General features: G+C 42.3%; 2 protein-coding genes across 2 annotated transcripts; both read right to left on the bottom strand.

Annotated features, from left to right (window-relative positions):
* Positions 1-447: 447 nt before the first annotated feature.
* Positions 448-3,840, bottom strand: LOC115662618 (transcription factor MYBS3-like). The gene is made up of 3 exons (XM_030584736.2): positions 3,375-3,840; positions 1,835-2,043; positions 448-1,210 (listed from the first exon to the last, which is right to left on the bottom strand). The coding sequence occupies exons 1-3, from the start codon at positions 3,781-3,783 to the stop codon at positions 698-700; spliced, it is 1,131 nt and encodes a 376-aa protein (XP_030440596.2). The 5' UTR covers positions 3,784-3,840; the 3' UTR covers positions 448-697.
* Positions 3,841-5,953: 2,113 nt separating this feature from the next.
* LOC115678486 (ABC transporter G family member 29-like) lies at positions 5,954-23,608 on the bottom strand. Its single transcript, XM_056311660.1, has 43 exons — positions 23,257-23,608; positions 22,435-22,868; positions 22,122-22,331; positions 21,671-21,755; positions 21,299-21,458; positions 21,129-21,205; positions 20,959-21,009; positions 20,747-20,837; positions 20,146-20,447; positions 19,247-19,842; positions 19,004-19,164; positions 18,740-18,849; positions 18,487-18,637; positions 18,260-18,373; positions 17,964-18,121; positions 17,541-17,873; positions 17,158-17,448; positions 16,995-17,078; positions 16,769-16,902; positions 16,439-16,666; positions 16,099-16,270; positions 15,742-15,996; positions 15,382-15,650; positions 12,739-12,748; positions 12,130-12,443; positions 10,826-10,946; positions 10,638-10,712; positions 10,070-10,221; positions 9,845-9,950; positions 9,624-9,689; positions 9,035-9,130; positions 8,866-8,937; positions 8,694-8,777; positions 8,527-8,625; positions 8,267-8,314; positions 8,108-8,161; positions 7,918-8,016; positions 7,692-7,781; positions 7,538-7,615; positions 7,346-7,420; positions 7,166-7,256; positions 6,859-6,987; positions 5,954-6,296 (listed from the first exon to the last, which is right to left on the bottom strand). The coding sequence occupies exons 2-43, from the start codon at positions 22,752-22,754 to the stop codon at positions 6,208-6,210; spliced, it is 6,300 nt and encodes a 2,099-aa protein (XP_056167635.1). The 5' UTR covers positions 22,755-22,868; positions 23,257-23,608; the 3' UTR covers positions 5,954-6,207.
* Positions 23,609-24,132: the final 524 nt, after the last annotated feature.

Here is a 24,132-nt window from a genome sequence, read left to right as displayed (position 1 = left end):
TTTCATTAAACCGGCGCAGCTAAATAGTTTTTAGGTCCCCGAGATACTATTCGATGGAAACGACTTGTCTAAACCCGACTCAGGCCCAAGTCGGGTCTGGGTCTAGTGGATCGCGTCCATCCGAGCTGTTGTTCGCGTGGGCCTTGTGTGAACCCTATTCGAATGTCGTAAACAACGTGGTATCTTATATCTGCGAAAATTCTTACACGGACCCGGGTTCACACTGGATCGACTTCTTCAGAGCTGCCCATGCTGTGGATCCGTGGATCCCGTCCCGTCCAGTAGATCCAGGTCCGTGCAAGAAAACCACCGACCAGCCTGATTTCAGGGCTTTCTTGCCGACTTGCGTGCTATAATAAAGAGAATGAATGATAATGTAGATAGTAGATACACTCAGCACTGTTCAAGGTGAAGCGACTCCACTGCATGCACGAGCAAGTTAGCAACTAGGCCTAATGCATAAGGCAATTCTGCTGTATCACCAAGTTACAAGCTTGCAGCCATGCCCGAATTTCGGGGACAAGGTTTATTTTGGATTCCATCCACATGGTGCACAAAGAATATATCCTTACGAGAAGTATGATCTAGCTAAGGGCTGTGTGGAGCAGAAACAAAAAGGAAAAGGAGGTCACCAATACATTATGGTTTAAACAGAAAGATTCACAAGAACTAAACCGTTGCTCATCTTAGGCACGGATCAAGCTGCTTGAGTGGCGCCATCCTTGCAGTTGTCAAGATTCGATTCATTGACCGAAGGCGCCTTAATAAATGCCGATTGTCGAGAAGTTTCCCCAAGAAACTTCAGAGAGAGCGGTGAAGGTTCATTCTCAGCAAGACTTAGCTGAGACATTCCAACTATTTGGTTGATATTAATGGGTTCTTTTGACATTACCGGGATTGGCTTTAGCACACGGTGATGAGATGTCTCCGCCACCCTTCCATCTTCAGGAGGCGCCACGTTGGGCGGCCACATGGGAAAAGGTACTGGTAAATAGTATGGGAAGTAACAGGGGACAAGAGGTACTTGACCAGTTGGTTCCATCGCAGCATCACCGCACCCTTCAGACGTTTCTGGTTGCGAGGTCTCCATAGGCGTTCTTTCTAAATCGAGTCCGATACTCGTTGAAGCTGTTGAGTTAGTATTGTCGTTAAGTCTCACCAAAGGAGGCAGAAATGTTTCTTCTGGAAGCGAGGGTTGGTCAGCAGTAGCCTGACAAAAGCAACAGATGGATCTCATGGAACGTATTGGCAGAATAAAATTGCTATAACATTCAAATACTAAGAAATGCCTTCCTCTACGATAGCTTAAGCTTATAGGAACGCACAGTACTGTTTTCGCAAAGTCTCCAGGCCTCTTATCTATCTCCCCTATCTACCTCCCCATTCAGTATATTCAATTTCCCTGCTCAAGTGGTAAGCCAAATCTTAGCTTACATGCGATGAGTGTTATGCTATTTAAATGTTAAACCACGTCAACATTAATAATCTAAACATTAGATCTATTGGCAATGGATTTAATAATTTCTACGGTCATTACAAATGAATTGCCCAAAAGAGGTCCGTTCCCGTCCATTTTTTTCTTTTCTTTCTATATATTTTATAGAGAAAGTAATGATCAGGTCATAATTCATTGAAAGATGAAGTAATTCCTACTAGTATCATTTAATGTGTACGAAAGGTCTAAGGGGAATGACCTTCATCATGTAATCAGCACTAGAGCAAGGTTAAAACATACGTCAGCAGGAGCTAAGAATACATCTTAAAACGTGCACAAGCAGGATGTTTGAACGAAGTGCAATAAATGTGCAGAAGCAACATCATAGAGAAGACAAACCATATCTGGAGCCATGTCAAAAAGGCTGGAGCGCCTCTTTCTTCGGCCAGTATTACTCTGCCGGATATAGTACTTCTGGGCATGGCTTGCCACTTGAGTAGGAGTCCTTGTTGTCACAAAGTCACGAGCTATCCCTCGCCAGTCTCCTTTACCCAATTTATGAAGACCAATTAAAAACCGCCGATGCTCTTCCTCCGTCCATGGGTTACCTGGAATCAAATCCAATTGAACAATAAGTAACATCCACCGACTAAACGGAGGAGACGCCATATACTTCTAATATCAAATACTACATGCTCAGCATTATGCAGTATGTATAATGATGTCTACATAACAATCTAGAAGGCAATCATCTCAATACCCACCTCTGGGCAGTTAGAGTGCAGTCAAACATGGAATCCACTAAGCGAAAACCAAAACAAAAAAGATCATTAATCTGACACTGACAAAGATAACAGATAAAAAGATTTATGGACCCATGGCAACATATTGCCTATCCCGCGCAATACTTTATTGCTGATGTTGCTATCCTGTTGGAACGCTAACGACGTTGTATGATATACATGATATCAAAAGAAGAAACTTAACATGATTCAACTTCGAATGCAGAGATGAGATGGCTGCCTCCCACTTGGCAGGAGAAAACTTTGACGGAAGCATGCCAGCCAACTGATATAATTCCTCGCATCGAAATTACAAGACATGCAGTACCACCAATCTCGCAGAGCTAAGATCTAAGAACGAGAATTCACAACAGTGAAGCTCGTTCATTTGTTCAGTAGGCAATTCCTAATGACTTCATAAGGTTTTGATGCTCATTTATCGAGTTTGATCATTTGTACAGATCAGGTGCAGTAACTTATGAGCCACAGATGACTGAATCTCTTGTTTAGCAACCGAAAAAGGAAGAATCTCAGAACTTAAAAGACAAAATTCATGTCCGTCTTCTTATACCGCATCAATTGAGATCTCATTTCCCACAAAGTAACTGGGAAATAGAACATACAAGCAAATTAATGTAGGAGCCTTCCCTAACATCATCAAACTAGCCTTTTTCTTAAAGATAATCTCCAAAAGCCGGTAAGCTTTCCGAAATGTTAACTCATAACAGATGCCAAATACACGACATTTTGCTACTCGAGTCAAATTATTCTCATTAGCAATCCATTACAATGGTTGTAGTACCATTTAACACCTGCACATAAAGACTACAGCGTTTGAGATTAGAATTAACTGGCCACATGAAATTCTAACTGAGATTTTTCTTCATGAATTTGCTCTCGATCGCTTCGATTCGTCGAGAGCTGCAAAAGAATGATCTTTACATTTAAACTGGAAATCCAAAAGGCAGGGACCATCTCTGATATATCCTAGCCACTCATCACACGTATCAAGCTCCAAATTTCAACTAATTACGCACAGACTTCCAATCTGAACTCATCAGGAGGAAAAGAAGCGGCACAATCCGAAACAACCAGAAACGCACAATTCGACATCCCAAAGAATCAGGAGCCGCAAGCAATCAAAACATCCTCGATACCTTTCTTCCTCTCCACGCGCCTGTTGGAGGAGCGGGAGCCCGGCGCGGGATCGTCCGACAGGTAGCCGTCGCTCCCGTCGATCGGGGACGAGCCGGGGTTCGGCGACGCGGCGGCGGAGGACGAGGAGTGGTAGTGGGCGGCGGACAAGCACCCCACGCTCGCGCTCTTCTTCATGATCGAGCCGTCCGTCAGCCTAACCCCGAACAGCTTCACTCCGCCGCCGCCGCCGCCGCCGCCGCCGGAGGCCGCCGCGGCGACGGCGGCGGTGCTGGAGGAGGAGGAGGAGGGGGAGGCGTTGACGGCCGCGGCGGCGGCGGCCACGGCGTCTCCGGCGGCGGCGGTGGTGCGGACGGGGCAAGTCCTGGAGTTGTGGCCCTTGTTGCAGCAGTGGGAGCATCGCCGAGTCATGGCGACGAGTGTGTTGACTCGACCGAGTCGGGGTCCGAGTCGGGCGGTGGGCGGTGGGGCGTGGGGGTGGGGGTGGAGAGCGAGTTGCAGTGCGTCTTCGAGGAGATTTTTTATACGCGCGGAGGAGGATTGGGGGAGAGGGGTAAATCGGGGATTGCACAGCGGGGGGGAGAAAACGCGGGCGGTCGTTCGTGTAGAGTTTCGAAGAAGGAGGGTGTGGGGGAGGGAGGGGAGAAGATAAAAACACGTCCTCTGCTGCTTCTTCTTCTTCACGGAATTTGACCCCTCGGCTTTTTAATTTTTTACTGTTTTTTTCTTTTGGTTTCCTCATCCGTACAAATTTTGACAATTTTAACTTGAACCCCTTTTTGTTTTTTATTTTTTGGATCTCGTAAAAAATCATAAACTTTAACTTAAATCTCAGATCCAATCCCAACAGTTTGAAAATTTCATATCGCGAAAGCCAGAGTTGGAACCAGATTAAAAAGACGGTGCTTTTCATTTATGATGCATTTCACCCGTGCTTATCCCTTTCGGAAAATAGATTTGTATACTAAAACACCGTTTTCTTCGTGAAAAATGAATAATTTGAAAAAAAAAAAAAGACTTTCTAAAAAGCGATATCTTATGTCGCTTGAAATAATTAATCGATACGTGGATAATAAAAATGCTTTTTTATTCAATCATTCTTATAAGCGATAGAGAGATCGTTCTTAGGAAAATGAAAAATATTTTTCATTTCATTCATTTTCCACGAAATAAAGAGAACCCCGAAAAGCAATTTATTTTTTTCAAAATTTATAGGGCTTACGTGAAGATAATCCACGAAATCTTACGTGAAGATAATCCACGAAATCAAACTGTGTAACCAATGTGATAGAGTTCGACCAAAAAAAAAAAAAAAAACCAATGTGATAGAGATTAAAAAATTAAAATTTTCGCAAAATGGGCGCACGAAATCCTAAATGATTCAGTGATTACTCATGTCACGTCCACGCCGTCGCCGGAGCTATGGCTTCCGACGTGAGCCTAACCACCATAGAAAAGAAAGATTAAATATCTAATGCGATCCAAAACCAACAGTGGAAAATAATACTTTTGGACGCCTTTGTCAGCCCGACTTTTACTTGTTGTGTTCCGTACCTCGCCGTCGTCGGCCCAAAGTCAACGTGGATTTTTCTTCGCGGGGGGTGCGTGTCTAGAGTTGAAGGGGGGCGAGTCCGACGACGTTTTTATCTGGTCTGGCTTGCAATTTGGACTTCTCATTTGGTTTCACTTTCATCCACTTTGGACCGTGGATGGGATCATGGAATTCGCATCTGCAACTCTACAAGAACTAGAGTTATCTACAACCATCATTGAAGATGCCCAAATCTGATTGAGAATTTGGTTTGCCAAATTGGCAAATCCAATAAGGATTGTATTGTTCGCAGGGGGATTTATTGTAAAAGCGGAGTCTACATATAAACGAAAGGAGAAATTACCAAAAAAAAAAAAGTCTTAAAACTAGTGCACTTTGTGCTAATTAAGTCATAAACCTTTCAATTTAACAAATTTAGTCATAAACTTTTTGACGATCTGCCAATTCAAGTCCCATGTCGGATGGACGCTGCCCAAAATTTGACCGGATGGATCGAATTAACACAGTTATAATAAGTTTGACTTTTTTTTTGATAATTTTCCGGTGCTTTCGATCTACGGCATAAGATTTTGGTTTTTTTTTATCTCGGTGTCCACCTACAATTTTTTTCTAGCTTAAATTGGCTCTTTATCCATCCAAGTCCTGATAAACTTCGATACTTGACATACTTAACTTTTATAAGAAATGACACTTTACTACCTTGAACTTTCAAAGCTCAACAGAAACCGACTGCGATTTGTCTGGCGTTTGCCTTTGTTGCAACTTTTCTGGCCCCCAAAATAAGTCAAGAAACGACAGGGTGGTCCATCAAGCATACTCAATGCGAATAGCCTAAATAGCTTCCAGATTAGTCAAGCGTGATAGGATACATATGTGTCCCTCGCCCTCTAAATAAGTCAAGAAAAGGACCGAGCGTTCCATCAAAGAAAGAAGATGCGAATAAAACCCAATCGCTTAGATTAGTCAAACGTGACGATATGGAATCTCTCTCTCTCTCTCTCTCTCTCTCTCTCTCTCTGAGGCACAATCTTGCATTCTAATTGACTATATCAATGCAGATATTTCTACAATTGCAACATGCTTTTGTTTTTATGAGCTTTCTCCTTGCCACCCTTTTGTTTATTATATTGTCTTCACCAACTGGTAGCTGAATCTCCACAGATGATAAAGAGAGAACGAGGAGGAAGGACAAGGACACAACATATGAAACAAAACAACAGATGACAACAGCACAGTTGAAGAGAACTCCATGGTCTGAGACGTATACAGTACTTGCCCTCGTTTTACCGGTAGCTACGGTAGGTGGGGCTGTACATACAGCTCTCAGCGTACTTCACCAGGTCTTTCGGCTGAGGGAGGCGAGTAGCCAAGCCTGTTAAAGCATTTCATCCACAAAAGGAACATGAGAAAATGAGGGGACGTATACGTGCATATGCTCAATTGATGAATTCTAAAAATTTCAAAAAAATTTCTACTTTTCGACCCTATACCTTTACCCCTTTTTTTTTTTTTCTAATCAAGTCCATTATTTCTAATTTGTCTAGTCAACTCTTTCTACTTTCATAAATATTTTAACGGAGTCGCTCTGATACCAAATCCAACCAAAGTGTCGACCGTCGGACGACACCAAAGTATGCTGCAAATAAAATATACAGATGCCCAAGTGGATGTGCGTGGAAAAATAGAATATAGACAATTTTGACATATGATTTGGATAGAAAGTAGCCAATGTGGATGTCAAAATTTTATCCACGTCAAATTACGGCGTCATTCGACGGCCATGTTAGTTGGATTTGGAATTTTGGGACTTTGATTAGAAAATTCTAGAAAGTAGAAAGAGTTGATTAGACAAATTACAAATACAGGTACTTGTTAAAAAAAAGCATAAAGTAAAAGAGCAAACAATAAGATATTTCCAAAAATAAAGAACCTACCAAGCTCATAAGCTTTTGCCGCGACATCTGCAGCTATTTGGGCTGAAATCTTTCTTATGTCAGTAAAAGGCGGATATATGAGTCCCTTGTCAAAGTTTTCCCGAGTCACTTGTGCAGCCAGGGCTTCCGCTGTTCCAAAGAAGTATGCATAACGGCAAAAATAATCAGAAAAGGCAGACATGCAATTGACGCATTTGAATTAGCTTACATTCCCATGTCAAGAAAGTTATTGGTCCAATGTCAATAATGACGTGCATGCCGAGCTAAATGTTAGAATTTGTTTTTAACCCCAAAATGGTGCACTTACAGGCAGCCAAAAGCATCTCATTGTGAACACGGATTGCACCGGACATTATCAAGCCTAGACCAAGTCCTGGGAAAATGTATGCGTTATTGGCCTGGAACAGAAGATAATTAAAGTGAAGTCAGCCGTCAAGATTTCATTTACTCGCATCCAGAGTTGAGATATATGCTTTTAGTTAAAGACCTGGCCAGGCACAAGAGTCTTCCCCTTGTATTCAACAGGAGGAAATGGGCTCCCACTTGCAAATATAGCGCGGCCCTGCAAGAACAGAAATCACAGTAAACATTAAGCAAACCAACAAGGTAACGAGTATTTATATTTCGGGAAGAGGGAGATACAATTTTTAGCAAGACAGGACTTGCGTGATTATGTTACCTGACTCCATTTATAAGCTTCTTCTGCTGTACATTCAGATTGTGAAGTTGGGTTGGAAAGAGAAAGAATGATGGGTCTCTGCAAGTCCCAGACAAATCTAATTAAGCATCTTGTCCTTTAGAGGGTAGGTCAAGTGGACAGAAGTGATACATACGTCATTCAGAGCAGCCATAGCCTTGACCACATCTTCCGTAAATGTCCTTCCCACACCTGATGTTCCAATAAGCACCGTTGGTTTGATTACCTAAGACAATAAGAAAGCATTAGAATAAGAAACCTAGACAACAAAGAGAGACTTTAAGATCAGCCTGAGTTCATATATCCAGTGCCCGCATCATGCACATCAAAGCGGGCACATGAGAGAGAGAGAGAGAGAGCACCTTTACTGCATCCACAAGTTCATTAATAGGCTCATGTTCATGAGCCCAAGGCTTCTTGAAATGCTGGAGTGATTCCCAGCGCGAATTAACTATCAGACCCTGCAAAAGAACACGTGCAATGGTTTAGCAAAGGATGAATTATAACAACTAAAGCAGTCCAATTCACAAAGAAAACAGCACATTTTACTACCTTCGAATCGACTAGCCAAATTTTCTTACGAGCTTCCTCCACTGGAACATTTGTCTGCAAAAAACATCAGGTATATCTTCTTACATTTTGTATGTCATATCACAGTCCAGAATTTCTCAAAGTGAATACTCAAATAAATATTGAATGCTATGTTTTAACCTGTTTTGACACTTCGAGGGCCATAAGTTCAGCTATACCAGTGCCAGCCTGTAACAACCGCCAGTTACAGCAGAACTTCCTTATACCAGATATTATAGATACGCAAGCTAATGAAATAAGAAAGAGGAGCAACTTTGCCTTTGTATTCTTCCAATGACTCCAAGGCAGCAAAACCATAATACATAAATGCATACTATAGGACTTTATAAAGATACACGGAGCTACTTGAAAAGAAATCACGACAAAATTTGACAACGAACCTCCCCAGCACCAAGGAATAAAAAACGTTGATCTGCCAAGGTTCCACCGACAAACTTTAATGCTGCAATAAGCCCTGCAAGGACCACAGATGCTGTTCCCTGGAGCAAAGTAGTGGAAGGGTAAAAAGGGATATTTTGACTCACATTAAAAGTGTTCTGATTTTCACCTGAATATCATCATTGAAGACAAGATGAGTCGTCCCATACTTCTCAAGCAGCTCAAAAGCATTGTGGTTTGCAAAATCTTCGAACTGCACCAAAAATTATTTAAGGCACGAGGTATCTATAAGGATGTTAAAAAAATGATGACCAGCACAAAGTATAAAATGATAGTCAAACCTGAATGAGTACTTTCTCCCCATAAATCTGCTTGACTGCAGTCATAAATTCATGTAAAAGTTCAGCATATTCCTGAAAGAAGAACATGTGATTCAGATTTCTCCATCGCATAATGTGAGACTGCATGCAGCAAAAAAATGACAAGTCAAGTGCTAAAAGCAAATCAGACCTCCCCAGTTGCCCTCCTCCGTCTGAGTCCAATGTAGAACTCATCCTTCAGTAGGTTCTCATTATTAGTCCCCACATCAATAGTTACAGGCAAGCACTGTAAATGATAAGATGTACAGTTATTATATAAGTATCCAGAGAAAAAATGATTGGAGAAACATAACTACCATTACTCGAGTTACAGTCTTACAAACACAGTTTATCGTGAACAAGATAAAACATCTACAACCTTCAGATGAATGCTAGCAGTCTTTAAATATCCAATAGTTTTCATAGAACATTGGCAAATAGAGGCATAACAAAGAATTAAAATCAACACTATTAATTGCCATCTCATTCTAAATGAAAACTAACTGGAAAAATAAAATGTACATGTAACTTGGTTGCATCATTTTGCTGAAGTCAGAACTGCAAATGCCACACAATGGAAATTTCACTAAAGCCTGCTGTAGCAAGAGAGAGAAGGTAGAGAATGATAGAGTCTATCTAAAGAAAACAAAGCACCTAATGGAAGTTCAAGGACATTTGATGTAACAGGTTCTTGACTCGAGTATATTTCACAATCATATTGACACACAACCATAACTTACTGCAGAAGGACGGACTCCGCCAAGAGCAGTGTACAAGGAAAGCTTCCCTACTGGTATCCCCATTCCCTAGCAAAGAGACAATTCTAGAGACAGTTATCAATTGTGCCATGTGAGCATGCGTGCGGGCGTGCATGTGTCCTTGAGGTGCACGTGCGCACGTGTATGTGAAGGAGAGAGACAGTCACGGAAAATATATACTTGACAGCCAAGAAAATATATACTTGACAACCAAGATCTCCAAGTCCTAAGATCCGTTCACCATCCGTCACGACAATAACTTGAATGTTTCTCTGTGGCCAGTTCTTTAAGACCTCAAGAATCTTGCCCCTAAGATTTATTATTTGTGAGTACCATATATGCATCCAACACCAGATGATAACAAAGGAATGTCTGTTAGGAAAACAGAATACCACAATAGAGGAAGTACAGCAGACACAGAGACATACTTTTCTTTCAAACTGATAAAGAGACCCTGAGGTCGTCTGAAAATGCTCCCATATTTTTGGCAAGCTTCACCCACAGTTGGTGTGTAGACAACAGGAAGAAGCTCCTCAACATGGTCAATAAGAAGCTTGTAGAACAGCCTCTCACTTGTCTCCTGTGAAATGGATACTCCAAGAGTATGAAACTATGCAAGAAGTTGAGAAATGTGCAGCTTTTCATTTCGATAGAAAAGATAAGTTATACGTATAGCAAAATGCAAAAGTTGGCATTGCCGTAAAATCATAAAGCTATCAAGGCAGCACACTTGGTCTGCTCACGTGACTGAATAAGGCTGACAATTTTACAAAGCGCTAAAAAAGCATGATTCTCTAATTTTGAGATGAATGAGGATAAGCCATGTCTGCAGAAAAAGTATAAAAAGGAAGAAGAAGCACATCAAAGAAAAGAATTTCTGATGGCCAGTTCCATTGAGACGCTTGATCACGTACAAAGCGAGATATGAATATCACATAAACATGATCCTAAGTGGAAAACCTGGATGTCTTCAAGAATGAAGAAACATAAACTCACTTGAAGATCCATCATTGCCATGTACTTTTGCAGTGGGACTTGGTACTGGCGGAGGTTGTGCATTATCTTCTTCACCTGACGTTTTTGAGTCACAAAATAAATGTCATATGTGATAGACCCGAAATGAAAATGCACAAGAAGGGGGCATGAAAAAAGTTATTAAAAGTATTATCCGGTACGTAGATAACCTGAAGATCTTGAGAAACAACTATTGGGGGGAGAAGACCGCGTAAGTAGTGCGCATCTCTCTCTCTTTCAGAAAAGGCAAGTGCTTTGTTGTGGTGTGGATCTCGAAGCAAAGTATACCCACTGACAAAGAGGGGAAAATTGCTTATTAGAAACTAAAAGGCTAAGCAGTAGAGAAGCAAGCATATAAAAACTCATATTTATGCTTAAAGGACAATAGAATTTAGAAGAGAGCACGCCAAAAGACTGGGCTGAGTGGATCCCTTGCCCTGTTGTGCTCTATTAGGACGTCCTGATATTCATTATCTTTCTATATATCCCCATCTATATCTTTCAGATCTTTCTCTGTCCATCCAAAACCTGTATATCAGCATAGGTCACACCTTACCATCTGAACTTTTTTTAAGAACGTTTTTTCTCATGTCTAAATCACCTCAAACGAGCACCACTCAAATTCTCCTCAATCACAGCCACTCCAACTTCTCTCTAAACACTGTGTCTAACGCTGAATGAAGATAACATATGAATAGCAGCCTAATTCTTCTATGAAGTCAAATATACAGAAGACATGCATGCATCCAGAAAATGGAGAACACAGATGCTTTGGTACCGTATGATTAGTCCAAAAGATAATCTTCAAGAAGCAATTTAGGGTGCTTTGCACCACCGATTGTGTTAAATTTCGAAAACTGTTATGATAATTCTCCAAGTGTGGCAAATATAATTTCTTAATCTGTTTCTCGCTGGCCTATAAATCATTAACAGAATACTCAATTTTCCAGGACCATCAGCCACCACCGTTGTTTGTCGTCTCGAATTGGACAGCTCTGTAATATCTGTAATAACATTAACACCGGGTGCCATAAACAAAAGTACAAATCTTGCTTAGAAAATTCGTTGCTGGAGAAGTCAGAACGGAAGTGCCGTCAATCTCACAGCATCCACCATTTCGAAAAACGAAAAAAAAAGGGCAAAACGCATGAAAATAATTTCATTACATCCAAGAAAAAAGGACAATATTTTAAACGGATTTTGTTAGACACTAATTAACACATATTGAGCATGCTTAATAGAAAATATTTAAATATTTTCATAAAGTGCCACTGTGCCAGGGCCCTCAATCATACACTACTATGATCCCTTTTTCAATACTACCTAAACATGTCGGCGTCTATCTAAGGTAATTATCGCGTCGTAAATATAATCGGAGGAAAATACGAAACATTTTAATGCCTATAAACAGTAAAAAAAATTCAATAGCGAGAGAGCATCGGAACCATCGAAACCGGAAGACAACGAATCTAACCTGGCAACCGAGACGGCCCAAGGCGTGACGAGCTGGTCCTCGCTGGCCCTGTCTTCACCGTACACGTCGGGGCCGCCGCCGCCGACGCCGACGACGGACTTCGAGTCCAGCTCCACAACGGACGACGCCGACGACGACGAAGAAGAAGAGGAGGAGCCGTCTTCGCTCAATGCGCCGTCCACCACGGCGCGGCCGTTCCCGTCGCTCGCCGCTCGACACCGCCCGGTCGGCTTCGATCGCACTCGCACGAAGGCGACGGGGTTCCTCTGCGCCTCATCGGAGGTGCTACACGACTTGCAGATGCTCGAATTCTTCTGCCGTCACACACAGGTCAAAAGAAAAAACAGAAGCTGAGCGAACAAATCGACCAGGACAAGAACAACCCGATCGTCTCCGATCAGCTCACGCCAGCGAAATGGGAGACGGAAAAGACCGAGGTCGAGACGTCGATTCGGACGCACGCGAGGCTCGACAATGAGCAGAACATTTTGCTCTAGAGAGAGAGAGAGAGAGAAAACCGCGCGCGCGCGGGGGCTGAAGAGGATGATGAAGGAGAGCGAGACGAAAGTTGCGGAACGCGAACGATGCTTCAGGTGAAGTGAGGCTTACCAGAAAGCTGCTGCTTCCATTCAAGGAGATCATGGCGACAGGAAATGGCAATGGGGGAGTCCTGAATCTCTCTCTCTCTCTCTCTCAATTTCTCTCTCTACTGTTCGATGCCTTCGGTGTGGGAGAGAGAGAGAGAGAGAGGAAGAAGAAGAAGGACGAGAGCAGAGGAGGACGAAGGAGAGATAGAGAGAGAGTGAGCGTGTCCGTCTGAGGAAGCGAAGCTCGCTTTCTCTCTCTCTCTCTCTCTCTCTCTCTTTCTCCGTCCGAGATTCAGGTACGAATTTTGGTTTCCCTTTTTTAGGTACGGATTCTTTTCCTTTTCTTTCCCCCTTTTTTGGGTTTTCTTCAAAAATAATAAATAATACTTAACGTAATAAACGCCGTCCCACTTTTCTAATGCTATTTTCGCGACTTCGACGGGGAGAGAAAAAAAAAAACGGGGGAGAAAAATGAATCATGCAAAGCGGTGTTGATAAACGTTTGTAGAGACTTATATAAATACCGCCGCTTTAATGGAACTAAATACGATTTATGGAGAGAAAGAATAATATACAAATTAAGTAGAAAAGGGATATCGATAATTTAGTTCATTTGCTATTCCATTTTCTTTATATACACATTCATTTATTTTTACAGGGACAAGATAGGGATTTCCTACCCAAAATACGAGATAAAAATTCACTTCTACCCACCCCGGGTCATGCGTATTGCATGTGCCGATGGGAAATAGAACGAAAGGGTTGATGATTATTAAAAATAAATAAATAAAAAAATATTTAACGATGTGTACAATGTGCTGGCGCTACCTGTATTGTGAGATTATGGACCTTGAACACGGCGTCAAGGATTGTCCTTACCGGTCAATCTTAACATGAATTTGTCCCACCTATCTTCCTAACCTATATTATGGAAATCATATTGGTCCCAATCAATTACAAATTGGCCGAGCAAATTCCTGGTTCGCATCCCCGTCCGTATACGACCCCGCCCCAATTTTCATATCGATGATCACCCCGATTTCCATGCCCGGCTCGAGGAAATTTAAATGAGCTTTTTCACGGCTTGTTGCATTCGCCATAAAAACATATCTAAATACGAATTGAGGACTCGAATGGTGGTGCGTTGTTCCTAAGAATAGTCACACCTCGGTTTCAAGTCAAAACGAGAATTCGCATTACTCGTCATATGATAATTCGGCACTGATGGGATATTCATAATTCTTTGAGATAGTGTCGATATGCGATGACATTACAGAATTAGATGCAGATGAATCGATAAAACGACTCAAATGTCACGGAGAAGTGTTCGATGCGCAATTACACGATGTGATCGACTTTTAGTTAGGTAAGAGGAAGTAATTTTTTTTTTATAAATCCTGTTAATCGGGGCACCAATTGTCTTGTCCTTTTAATTAGATCGAGATGGGGTTTTAATGCTTGAATAATGCAAGAGACGAGACTTGTCGAAGAATTCTTACTAGACGAGAAAAGTCAATGAGTCGCTTTAATGGTCACTACACCCCCATCGAGAAAATGAAGCGGACTTATTACAAAAATATATAGTTTGGTTTATTTTGCGAAAAATAAATAATTTAGCTAATATATTTTTAAAATCGATCGCTCGTATCGCTTGAAATAATTAGACGGTAAAAAATATTTTCATTATCGATAACAATTTATGTTTAAATATTTTTGTGGACAATGAAAATATTTTTCGATCGATCATTTTTATAAATGATGTAAACGATTATTTTTATAAAAATGTTTTTTAGATTATTCGTTTTCCACGAAACAAATGGAGTCTTGGGTGCGTTCGTTTCATTGAAAACGAGCGATTTGGAAAACATTTTCCGATAAATAATTGCTTATGCCGTTCAGAAAAACTAGCCGACAGAAAATATCTTCATCATCGATAACAATTTATGCCTAACTATTTTCGTGGGCAATGAAAAAAAATTTCCATTCATTTATCATTGTAAACGATACCGGCGATTTTTTATCAGAAAATATTTTCCAAATCGCTCATTTTCCGCGAGACGAACGTATCCTTAGCATAGAGAAGGGAATCGACCTTACTTCATTAATTTTACATGCTAAACCCGTTCCACTTGTTTCTTAAAGAAGCATAGTTGCATCTGGTGAAGGTTTCATTTGGCAAAGGTGGTAGTTGGAGGAGCTTGGTCCAACTACCCAAAAAATGAACATATCATTCATCTTTTAAATGAGGCTCAAACATATCATTTTCTTTTGTCTTCCCGAGAAAGCGATCCGATTGAACTTATTCATTTGTTTTTTTTAGTACAATTTTCTTTTAGAGCAATTAAAGAAAAAAGAGAAAAGAAAAAGCAACCGGTAGGATCGGTTCGCATCGAGTACCGGGGTCGCCGTCCCGGGCGTCCCACATAGGGCATCGACTCGATCCATCTAAGCCCGAGTTATCACCGTTAGCGCCGTGCCGTCCCGACTAGACTCGGTAACACTATTTCCGCGGGGCCATTAAGCAAAAGAGCAACATGATCTATACGTTTCGACTGTACTTTTGTTCGGCCAAGTAGTGTCGAATCACGATTGGCAGACAGAAGAAGAAAGACAAGAGAAGATAGCAACCTGATGAATGCTTCCCCATTTTTTTTACCTACGCTACCTTCTTTGGAAGTTCAGGCGGGTGATGCAGAATGCGAAGAGGAGCGCGAAAAGCGCGGCAAAGACGACCAGAATTGCTGAAGTTGGCCCCATGAAGTGGAGGTTGTAGCCGAAATGGTCCTCGAGGTACTGCTTGATGCTCGGATCCGGAGACGTCCCGGGCAATTTGATCGGGTCGTCCATGTCCCCGTACTGCGTCACGATCAGCGCGTACACCGTCCATGCCAAGGGACAGATGTAGTAGTACCACTTCCACCAGATGGGTATTTTCTGCAATCACCAAACGAGTAGTAGCTCGTCAGATTCTGTATTCTGCGCAGGAACTATGCCGGTAGTTGGAGATAGGAATTTGAGGCCTCACAGGTTTAGGTATGAAGAATCCCGAGAATAGAGTGAAGAAGCCGAAGAAAGCCGACGCGAAGATAGCTGCCGCTTGAAGGTTCGGGGTGAGCGCGACCGTCATCATGCCATAGTACGTGAAGTAGAGAAGGGAGATGAAGGTGATGAAGAAGAACCAGAAGAACTTGGCCGTAGTCCACTGGAAGCTCATCATGCCGTATATGATCACGGAGTAACATGCCGATTGAAGCAACACGTACGGGATTTCCACGATCACCTGTTCCGAACCCGCGAGCGAAAAGAAAATAGAGCGACTAATCCATAACCATTCCTTCTTGAGCATGAACCGTTAAAAGAGTAGAGTTCCTTATTGCTTTACCTGGGCCACTGCATACGGCAGAGCGGCATACATGCCGGCGGCTCTTTCTCGGTAGAACACGGACCTCTCTCTGGAAACTATCGGTTGAACGGTTGAGCAATTGTTAATCCCCACGAACAAGACGGAAACGTACATGGCTCCGATGACCGTGGTCAGATCATGAACCTCATCCCTAGTTAAAAGAATGTATGTGTTTTAGAATAACCATCTGATAAGCAGCAAGAGTTTTCAGTCAAGGAGATTCAATCAGAATGGTTCAGTTTTCTTGGAATTTTCAGGGGCAGCCGGGCTAAAGAAGTAGGACAAATTCGAAGGCTCTCGGGATGGAAAATACCATCACCTGGTTTTTCCGATTCGCCAGAAAATCGAACCGAGCACAAGCGCGACCAACAAGGTGAATAGGATTCGTACAAGGTTGTAGTCGGGGCTCCTCCAGTAGATCCACCATTGCTTCCACAAGCAAGATTTGAATTGCCCCCACGTCGACTGCGAGTACTGGTTGGGAAAGTACAAGTCGCTCGCACCTGCCGGCGGCGTGCGCAGCTCATCCACGAGATCCTTATTTTGCCTTTTACATGTATGAAATGCAGTTCAGCTAAATGACCACCTCATTCCGACAAACAACTGTAGAAGCCTTTTTTAACATTTGAACCTTATCTTTTGCACTTACTTAGACAACGCTGATGATTTATAGTATTCGGCAAAGTCCATCTTGAGCTGGACCTCGTTCCCAACTGAGCTCACGTCCAGCATCCATCCCGCGGGATTCTGCTCCTCTCGTATTTTAGAGACTCCGGGGATTGCCTGCAAACAATCCACGTATTCCTAGAGTGAACCGTTCGGGTTTTCAATCGATGCTATAATAAAAAGTGGGGACAAGGAAAGGCGAGATGCACCTCGAAATACTCTACGAGCTTGCAGGAACGCGGACCAAGTGGTCCGGAGTAAATAACTTGCCCTCCTCTTTTCAGCAACAACAGCTGTCGCAAGACATCGCAAGCGTTATATTGGAAATAGCGAAATGTTTCCTAGAAGTGGGAAGGTTATTAAGAGGTCTACCTCATCAAATGCTTCGAATATATCGATGCTTGGCTGATGAATTGTGCACACGACGGTTCGTCCCGTGTCCACCGTGTTCCTCACGGTCCTCATGACAATGGCTGCTGCCCTGGCATCAAGACCCGAAGTCGGCTCGTCCATGAAAATGATCGAAGGGTTAGCAACGAGTTCTACTGCTATAGTCAACCTCTTTCTCTGTTCTGTCGACAACCCAGAGACCCCTGGAAGCCCAACTATGGCATTCTTGATACTACCAAGCTCAACGAGTTCCATCACTTCGTCGACGAAAATCTGGGGCACGTGCAGAATGTAAATTAACATCAAAATAAGCTTGAAAAAGACCGATAAGCCAATTACCCTGGCAACAGTCAAGGATTTCTTACCAACTTTGCCTCATCGTCTACTTCTTTAGGGAGTCTCAAGAAGGCCGAGTAGATTAAGGACTCTCTAATAGTGATCTGAGGGGAGTGAATATCCGTCTGCTCGCAATAGCCTGAAATTCTCGCAAACGTTTCTTGCTTCTTGGGGAACCCGGATATTCTTATATCACCTTCTATATAACCCCCAGTTTTCCTCCCCGCGAGAACGTCCATTAGTGTCGTCTTTCCAGCACCACTAACACCCATCAAAGCAGTTAGGACACCGGGCCTGAATGTTCCTGCCACTTCTCGGAGCAATTGGAGCTTGTTCTCGGTCACTCCGTGACTTCTTATTTCCTGTCCTCATACAGATGGTCTGCTCAGCTCCATGCAAGGGGAAAAGAACGGCTTGTCGACTTAAAATAGCACGAGAAATAGAAAGAATACCGGGGGCATGTCAACGTAGTAATTGACACAGTCGAAGGACATTGATAGAGGTCGAAATGGGAGTATCATTCCTCTCTTTGGGGCTGCGCCATCGGCCACCGGAATGGCAGGTCCACCAAGAAGATTGGACTTGCTATTTTGTCGAGTGGACATTTCCCCTGATTATTCAGATAGAAACTTTTTCTGTGTCAAAATTATGTAAAAAGCTAAAAACTCGAGATAACATAGCCATTTGCATTTTTCTGCTCATACTTTTGAGTAACTAGGAATCACGAAAAGTAAAAGGAATCGTGTACCCATGCTACTTCTCGTCGCTAATCCTCTTGCTTTACTTTGTTCTATTCCTGGGGAGACTTCCCCGTTTGATTGCTCGTCCTCATCAGAAACAACAGCTTGTGGCTTTCCAAAGGCTGCAATATGTGCATTCAGCTCAACTAGTCAGCATATATTGAACTGCTGCTGCAATATTGCATCCAAATATTCCGGGCATCACAGATTAACCACAGAAATTGCTAGAACTCACGGTTTAGATACTTAAGGGCAATGGTAAATAGGATATTGAAGAGGATAATGAATCCAAAAAGTGCTCCAGTTCCAATCCAAAACCAGTAGCTCTTGTAGTTGATGTCGAATACCTCCAACGCTGCCTCACCCAATTTACTGTTATCCGGTCCCTGCGGCAATATCAAGTAGTGCTGAGTTACTGACTTGTAGCACAATAACTTCAGACAGCGTCCAACCACTCCGTTAACCCGACACATGTTTCAGTGAGTTACCAATTTGTTCATCCACCTCGGAGCCCGCATCTCATTGATGGTCAGGGCTTTGAATGCATACGATAGAGGCGAGACCCAGTTAGCCCAAGACCACCATACTGGTATTTGGCCTGCACTTAGAAGCCTTATTGTGTTACTCTCTAAAATAAGCTGTTGCAAAAAGAGATAGATCCTCGACTCCGTATAATAAATTTTGCCTGCTTGCACTGTTCAAAATAATCTATCATAATAGTCATGGGAAGGTTCTTGAACAAAAACTCTTACGTTTTGGGAGAATGAAACCTCCAAGCAGGAACAGAAGGAGTAGAGCAAGAGAACCGCCGGTCTGGGCAATCATCATAGTCCTACAAGCACCAGCCAAGAACCGGAACAACCCAGCAGCCATTTGTTGGATCAAAAATACCACGAGCAGGTGTTTGAAAAACCTGGAAAACAGAAGAAAGAACCATAAATTCTTCCTAGCGAATAAAGTAGATTGAGCGCATAAAAGCATGCATGGTTTAGTACCTGCTAGCTCCCGGGTCATATCCAATGGGATAGTAAGTCATGAGTGTCCAGACTGTGGCTTCCCAAACTGAGATGGGCACACGAAGCAAGAAGTTCGGGACGGTGAACACCCACGCAGGATAAAATAGAAAATCCCTTTGCTTATAAAATACTGGAAGCCTCATAAGAGTGAGAGATAGCTCAACATTGCCATTGAACATATTGATAACCATGGCAAAAATAATTCCTCCGATGTAAACAGTCGCATCATCAAACGTCCTATGGAGCCTCGTTCTCAAGAAAACAGTCGCTGCCACAAACCCGACTATGATAATCTGAGAAGTCCTGAAAATGTAAACGCCCCTGGTTCTTTTGATCAGAAGCCATTCTCTATCGATAGATGCTTTTAGGAGAACCATTTTGGGAGTTGACTGTCGCGTAAAGGTCAGAGCACCTCTGTGGCTTTTGCTTTTGTCATAAGGAGTTCGGAGTTCCCTTTCTAGCCGCTGACCCACATGAAAGGCTTTAAACCTGTCAGAAAACTCTGCAACCGAAATGAATTGGTAGGGCTTGTTCTTATCTGCCCAAAATTGCTCTTGGTCCTTCTTGGATGTAACCTGTGATAATGCTATGGCAAGTGATTAAGCAGGGCTTTTTAACATTAACACCATCTACAATCGCTAGCGATTTCAGTGCCGGACTAGAAAGCTGATGTTTTGAAGCATTCCCAGATGCTCAAGAAATGTTTCAGGAATTGTTAAAGGATAACAGGTTTCTTCTGCTCTGATGATCAACCAAAAAAGCCATTTATTTTTATACAAAAAGTCCAGCAGATATACTTAGGTGCATAAATAATAGTTCAAGAAGCAAAACAGTGCTTCCCAAAAGGATCTAGTGAACAAAAGGTTAGACGTCTTCACCTCTTGCAGAAAGTCAGCGACACCCTTCCTCTCAGGACACTGAAATCCGCAGCTCTCGAAGAACTCCACTACATACTCCCGAGGACCCTGATAAATGATACGGCCTTCTGATAAGAGGATGATATCATCAAACAGCTCGAACGTCTCAGGATCTGGCTGGAGGAGGGACATGAATATGGTTGAATCGACTAAATGTGCGATCTGTTGCATGCACCTCACAATTTGAAATGTTGTTGAGCTATCCAGACCAGTGGATATCTCATCCATAAGAAGAGTTTTCGTTGGTCCCACCATCATCTCACCTGCATGATACGAGACGCAACATGTTTATGACAAATGATTGGGAAATGAAAATAGGCACTTGACATGTCAAAGATCCATCAGAAGTAAAATGAAAGATTGCGGTGGTCACTTGCATTGTAGTCACGTGTCTTAATAGTGCATCTATATGATCCATTTCATCAAGCCATTAGTTCCATCTGTATAGAATTTCAGAAAAACACATAGTACAGAACAGCTAATCGTTATGCAAAAAGATATCTTCCATTATTCGGAAACTCGACCGTGAATTTGTCGGCAATGTTGGGTTACCAGAATTAACCTGTTGTCACTCGCTTTTTCTGTCCACCTGAAACTCCTCGTTTCATTTCATCTCCAACGACGGTGTCCTTGCATATGTCAAGTCCTAGAAGCTGTTCCAGCAAACTATACATTGATCGGTAATTCAACAACTCAATGGCTTCATGGGGAGAGTATCAACCGCAACTCAATGGACGATTTACATTACTTTTTGATGGCTGTTCAAGAACTAACCTTGAGCGTATAATCGGTAATGAGATTTGTCTTGGATCCAACAGCAGTTGCCTGCATTTGGAAATAGAGTGCTGAAGGCACATATATGAATGAGTTTGTATGGCATGCACTAGTGTGTGACTGCGCGAGTTTAATCATTCGCACTAAATTCAAACATTAGTAGCATGTACCTTCATGAATAGATCAACATCGGACTCTGGGCGTATTCCGGCATCCTTCTCTCTTCTTGAGAGCTCAGCTAGTAAATCTAATATAGCAACAAAGAAACAGATCTAAGCTTCTTCAAGTGACTGGCAAGAAAAAGAACAGTCAGGAGTTAGACATTCTTAGAAGGTGATACCATAACGAGGACCGCTTCCTTGGAATCTCGCTGAATAATCAAATGTCTCCTTGACAGTAAGATCGCCCAAATGCACATCGTTTTGGCTGATGTATGCTGATGTCTTTTGCGGCACAAACTCCTTCAATCTATAGCCGTTGTATGAGACTTGTCCTTTCACCTGATGGACAGATATAAGAATCTAGGACCACTTCTGATGACTAGCTGAAAGTGCAACTAACTCAAAGTTTGCATTTAGTAGCTTAAAGACCAAGCTTAATATGCTCATGTCCAAATCATGTCCAAATAATCTTGAATTTATCCTTAGAGAGAGGAAAAAAGAAAGAGAAAATTAATTGGTGTATAGGTTTGAAATACAGCGTTATAACATACCTTTAGACTTGAGTCCAACTTTCCTGCTAGTGCCAACAATAGAGTTGTCTTCCCAGATGAAGGTGGTCCTAGAAGAAGAGTCATCCTGATCACATCAGAGAATAAGATAATAAAAGTTCATTGCCAGTTACGCCCTCTGTTTCGATCTTGATGCACATGAAATGCATCTGGTGACTGTCACAAAAGTCACTTCATTGAAGAAATAGAGCCAAAATGTGACCGACTAAATACATCAAAATGCATAACCCAATACTAAACCAAGTGATAGATTTATAAACAAGAAAGTTTTAAATAATCTAATCAAACCGATACCAAAGGTTCAACTTTCTCTGCTCAAACAGAACAAAATAAATAATTTCAAAGATACAACGAAACAAGCGAGAGAACACATAGTTGAAGTGCATCTACTCCAAAAGACTAATGGAAACATTTTAGATACATGTAGTATCACCTGGATGGCCTAATGATTCCGGAAACATCCTTAAGGATTGTCAATTTCACTTTCTTAGCAAGCTTAATACCAAACAGGCGAAGCGCTGATTCGACAACGTTACGCGCTTCGTTCAACAGTGTCGGAAGAGCTCTGGACCCGACATAGCAATCTGCTTCTACTCGTAATTGTTCAAATCTGACTTCTATTGTAGGGAGTTGAATCCCTACCCTGTAATTGAATTGACAGTGTGAAAATGCATCAAGTACAACTTCCGGGCAAAAACAATAAATATATCATCACCAAATGTAAATCTTGGAAAGTTATATAAAACCTATCGATGCGAGCTCTGAGCTTGGTCAAGAACTTGGCGTTATCTACATCGGCAACCTTGAAGTGCTTCTCGATGAACTCGTGCCTCTCCTCCTTGTTCAACTTCCGGACGTCAACCTCCTTTTGCGTTGTCTTGCCCATGCCCTGCTCGATGTCATCGACAGTGCCATCCTCCTCCGGGGTCGACTGCAGAATGCTCGTCCTCAGCCTCTTGTACGTGGGGAGCTTCTCTATTGCCGCCCATTGCAGCGCGTCCTCTTCGTCCCTCCTCGAACTCGACGTGCTGAAGAACTGATCGTCCTCCGGTCCCCAGTTATCCATTCCTTCCTCTGTCTTTTCCTGTGACTATTCTTGAACTTTCTTTCCCTCGTCTTGATCTCTATTTATGCAGACGCTTTCTGTTATCTGTTGAGAGAGATGGATTCTGTTAAGAACCTGGAGTAAGAATGGTTTTTATCAAGATAACCGTGAAGAAGATAGATGTGTAGTTTCAGGCTTAACATATCTAGATTGGCATGAACTTGAAAACTGCCAACTTTTTCTTGAGGAGAGAGAACTTCATGCCTGTTTTTGCATGGTAGCTTGGAGGGCAATTAATCCTGAGCATGCAAAGATGGTGAAACTCGAAAAATTACAAAGATCCTTTATTTTGTCCAGCGTCACTAAATAAAAAAAGTCGCTTTCTATAGTGACATTAGCAGTATGTCTCCATTTATTCATACATGTACGTATCAGAGGTGAGGTTTTTTCGAGATCTACTAGTGCCACTTGTGAAAGGCGATGTTCCATCGCTGCAGTCAACAGTTGGAGGGACAGAACGTACCTGGAATGCAGTTTGGGCACCACCATGACGGCCGGTCTCAGCCATCTGTCGTGGTGGTCGGGATATCCGGTGGCCACCACCCCATATGTTCTGTGCTCGGCGTTTTCGTATCTCTCTCTCTCTGAGGGTGATCTCTACAGAGATTTGGAGTAACTTTTATGAATGCTAGTGATCAAACAATTTTCTGGGAGGGGGTTTCAATCAAGAGTCATGGGCATTCAGCAGTTTGCTAATCCTGATCAATTGTGCATTTGGTTCCTATTTTGGCTCTCATCAAGACTTGTGCTCTGCTAGTGTCCACTTATACTGTGCTGATTCTAAGGCCTTTTGACCACGTTGTGACCTGAAAAATAGGATCTCCATCTTCACATCATTGATGGTGTAAAATTGGCCATCTTTCATTTCCATTTCCTTTTCCATCTCTCCGTTTCCTGTTTTTTTTCCTTTTTTATTTTCGTTTTTGCTGGCTGGTTTTCTTCATGCGAATCAAATGGCTCGCCTAGAAAGCAAATCTATGGTTTTTTTTTTTTTGGAATCTAGGGTTCACATGAGCAGATATTGAAAAGAGGATACCATTTAGGGCGCTCTTTAAAGATGCAATGGCATATATGAATCTTGGATTGCACGGACCTGCCACGAGACCTACACATTCGAGTGTCTGGGACGTACTGAATTCACATGCGCTGGATCGCACTGTAATGATTTCCCTCCTTGGTTTGGTTTGTTAGTACTCATTATACACAACCTTAAGGAATGTATTAGACGTAAATCAGGGCAAAATAAATGTGGAGTCTAGCATGAATCGATTGCCAGGAATAATGAAACTGTCGGAGGCAGATAAAAATTGCTCTGTACCTAAATGCTATAGCATTACAT

This window comes from Syzygium oleosum, unplaced genomic scaffold, assembly GCF_021117445.2.
Source record: "Syzygium oleosum isolate NSW1041296 unplaced genomic scaffold, Sole_v2.1 Sole_v2.05, whole genome shotgun sequence".
NCBI lineage: Eukaryota > Viridiplantae > Streptophyta > Magnoliopsida > Myrtales > Myrtaceae > Syzygium > Syzygium oleosum.
This window is presented reverse-complemented; position numbering and strand designations above follow the sequence as displayed.

Excerpts from the sequence above, each read along its gene's own strand:
- LOC115662618 (XM_030584736.2), bottom strand. The coding sequence starts at position 3,783 with ATGACTCGGCGATGCTCCCACTGCTGCAACAAGGGCCACAACTCCAGG. Across the intron at positions 2,044-3,374 it reads GCGCGTGGAGAGGAAGAAAG|GTAACCCATGGACGGAGGAA; the intron begins GTATCGAGGATG and ends ATTTGATTCCAG. Across the intron at positions 1,211-1,834 it reads TTGACATGGCTCCAGATATG|GCTACTGCTGACCAACCCTC; the intron begins GTTTGTCTTCTC and ends TGCTTTTGTCAG.
- LOC115678486 (XM_056311660.1), bottom strand. The coding sequence starts at position 22,754 with ATGGATAACTGGGGACCGGAGGACGATCAGTTCTTCAGCACGTCGAGT. Across the intron at positions 16,903-16,994 it reads AGCTCGTAGAGTATTTCGAG|GCAATCCCCGGAGTCTCTAA; the intron begins GTGCATCTCGCC and ends GATTGTTTGCAG. Across the intron at positions 8,315-8,526 it reads TATTCCTTGGTGCTGGGGAG|GCTGGCACTGGTATAGCTGA; the intron begins GTTCGTTGTCAA and ends CGGTTGTTACAG.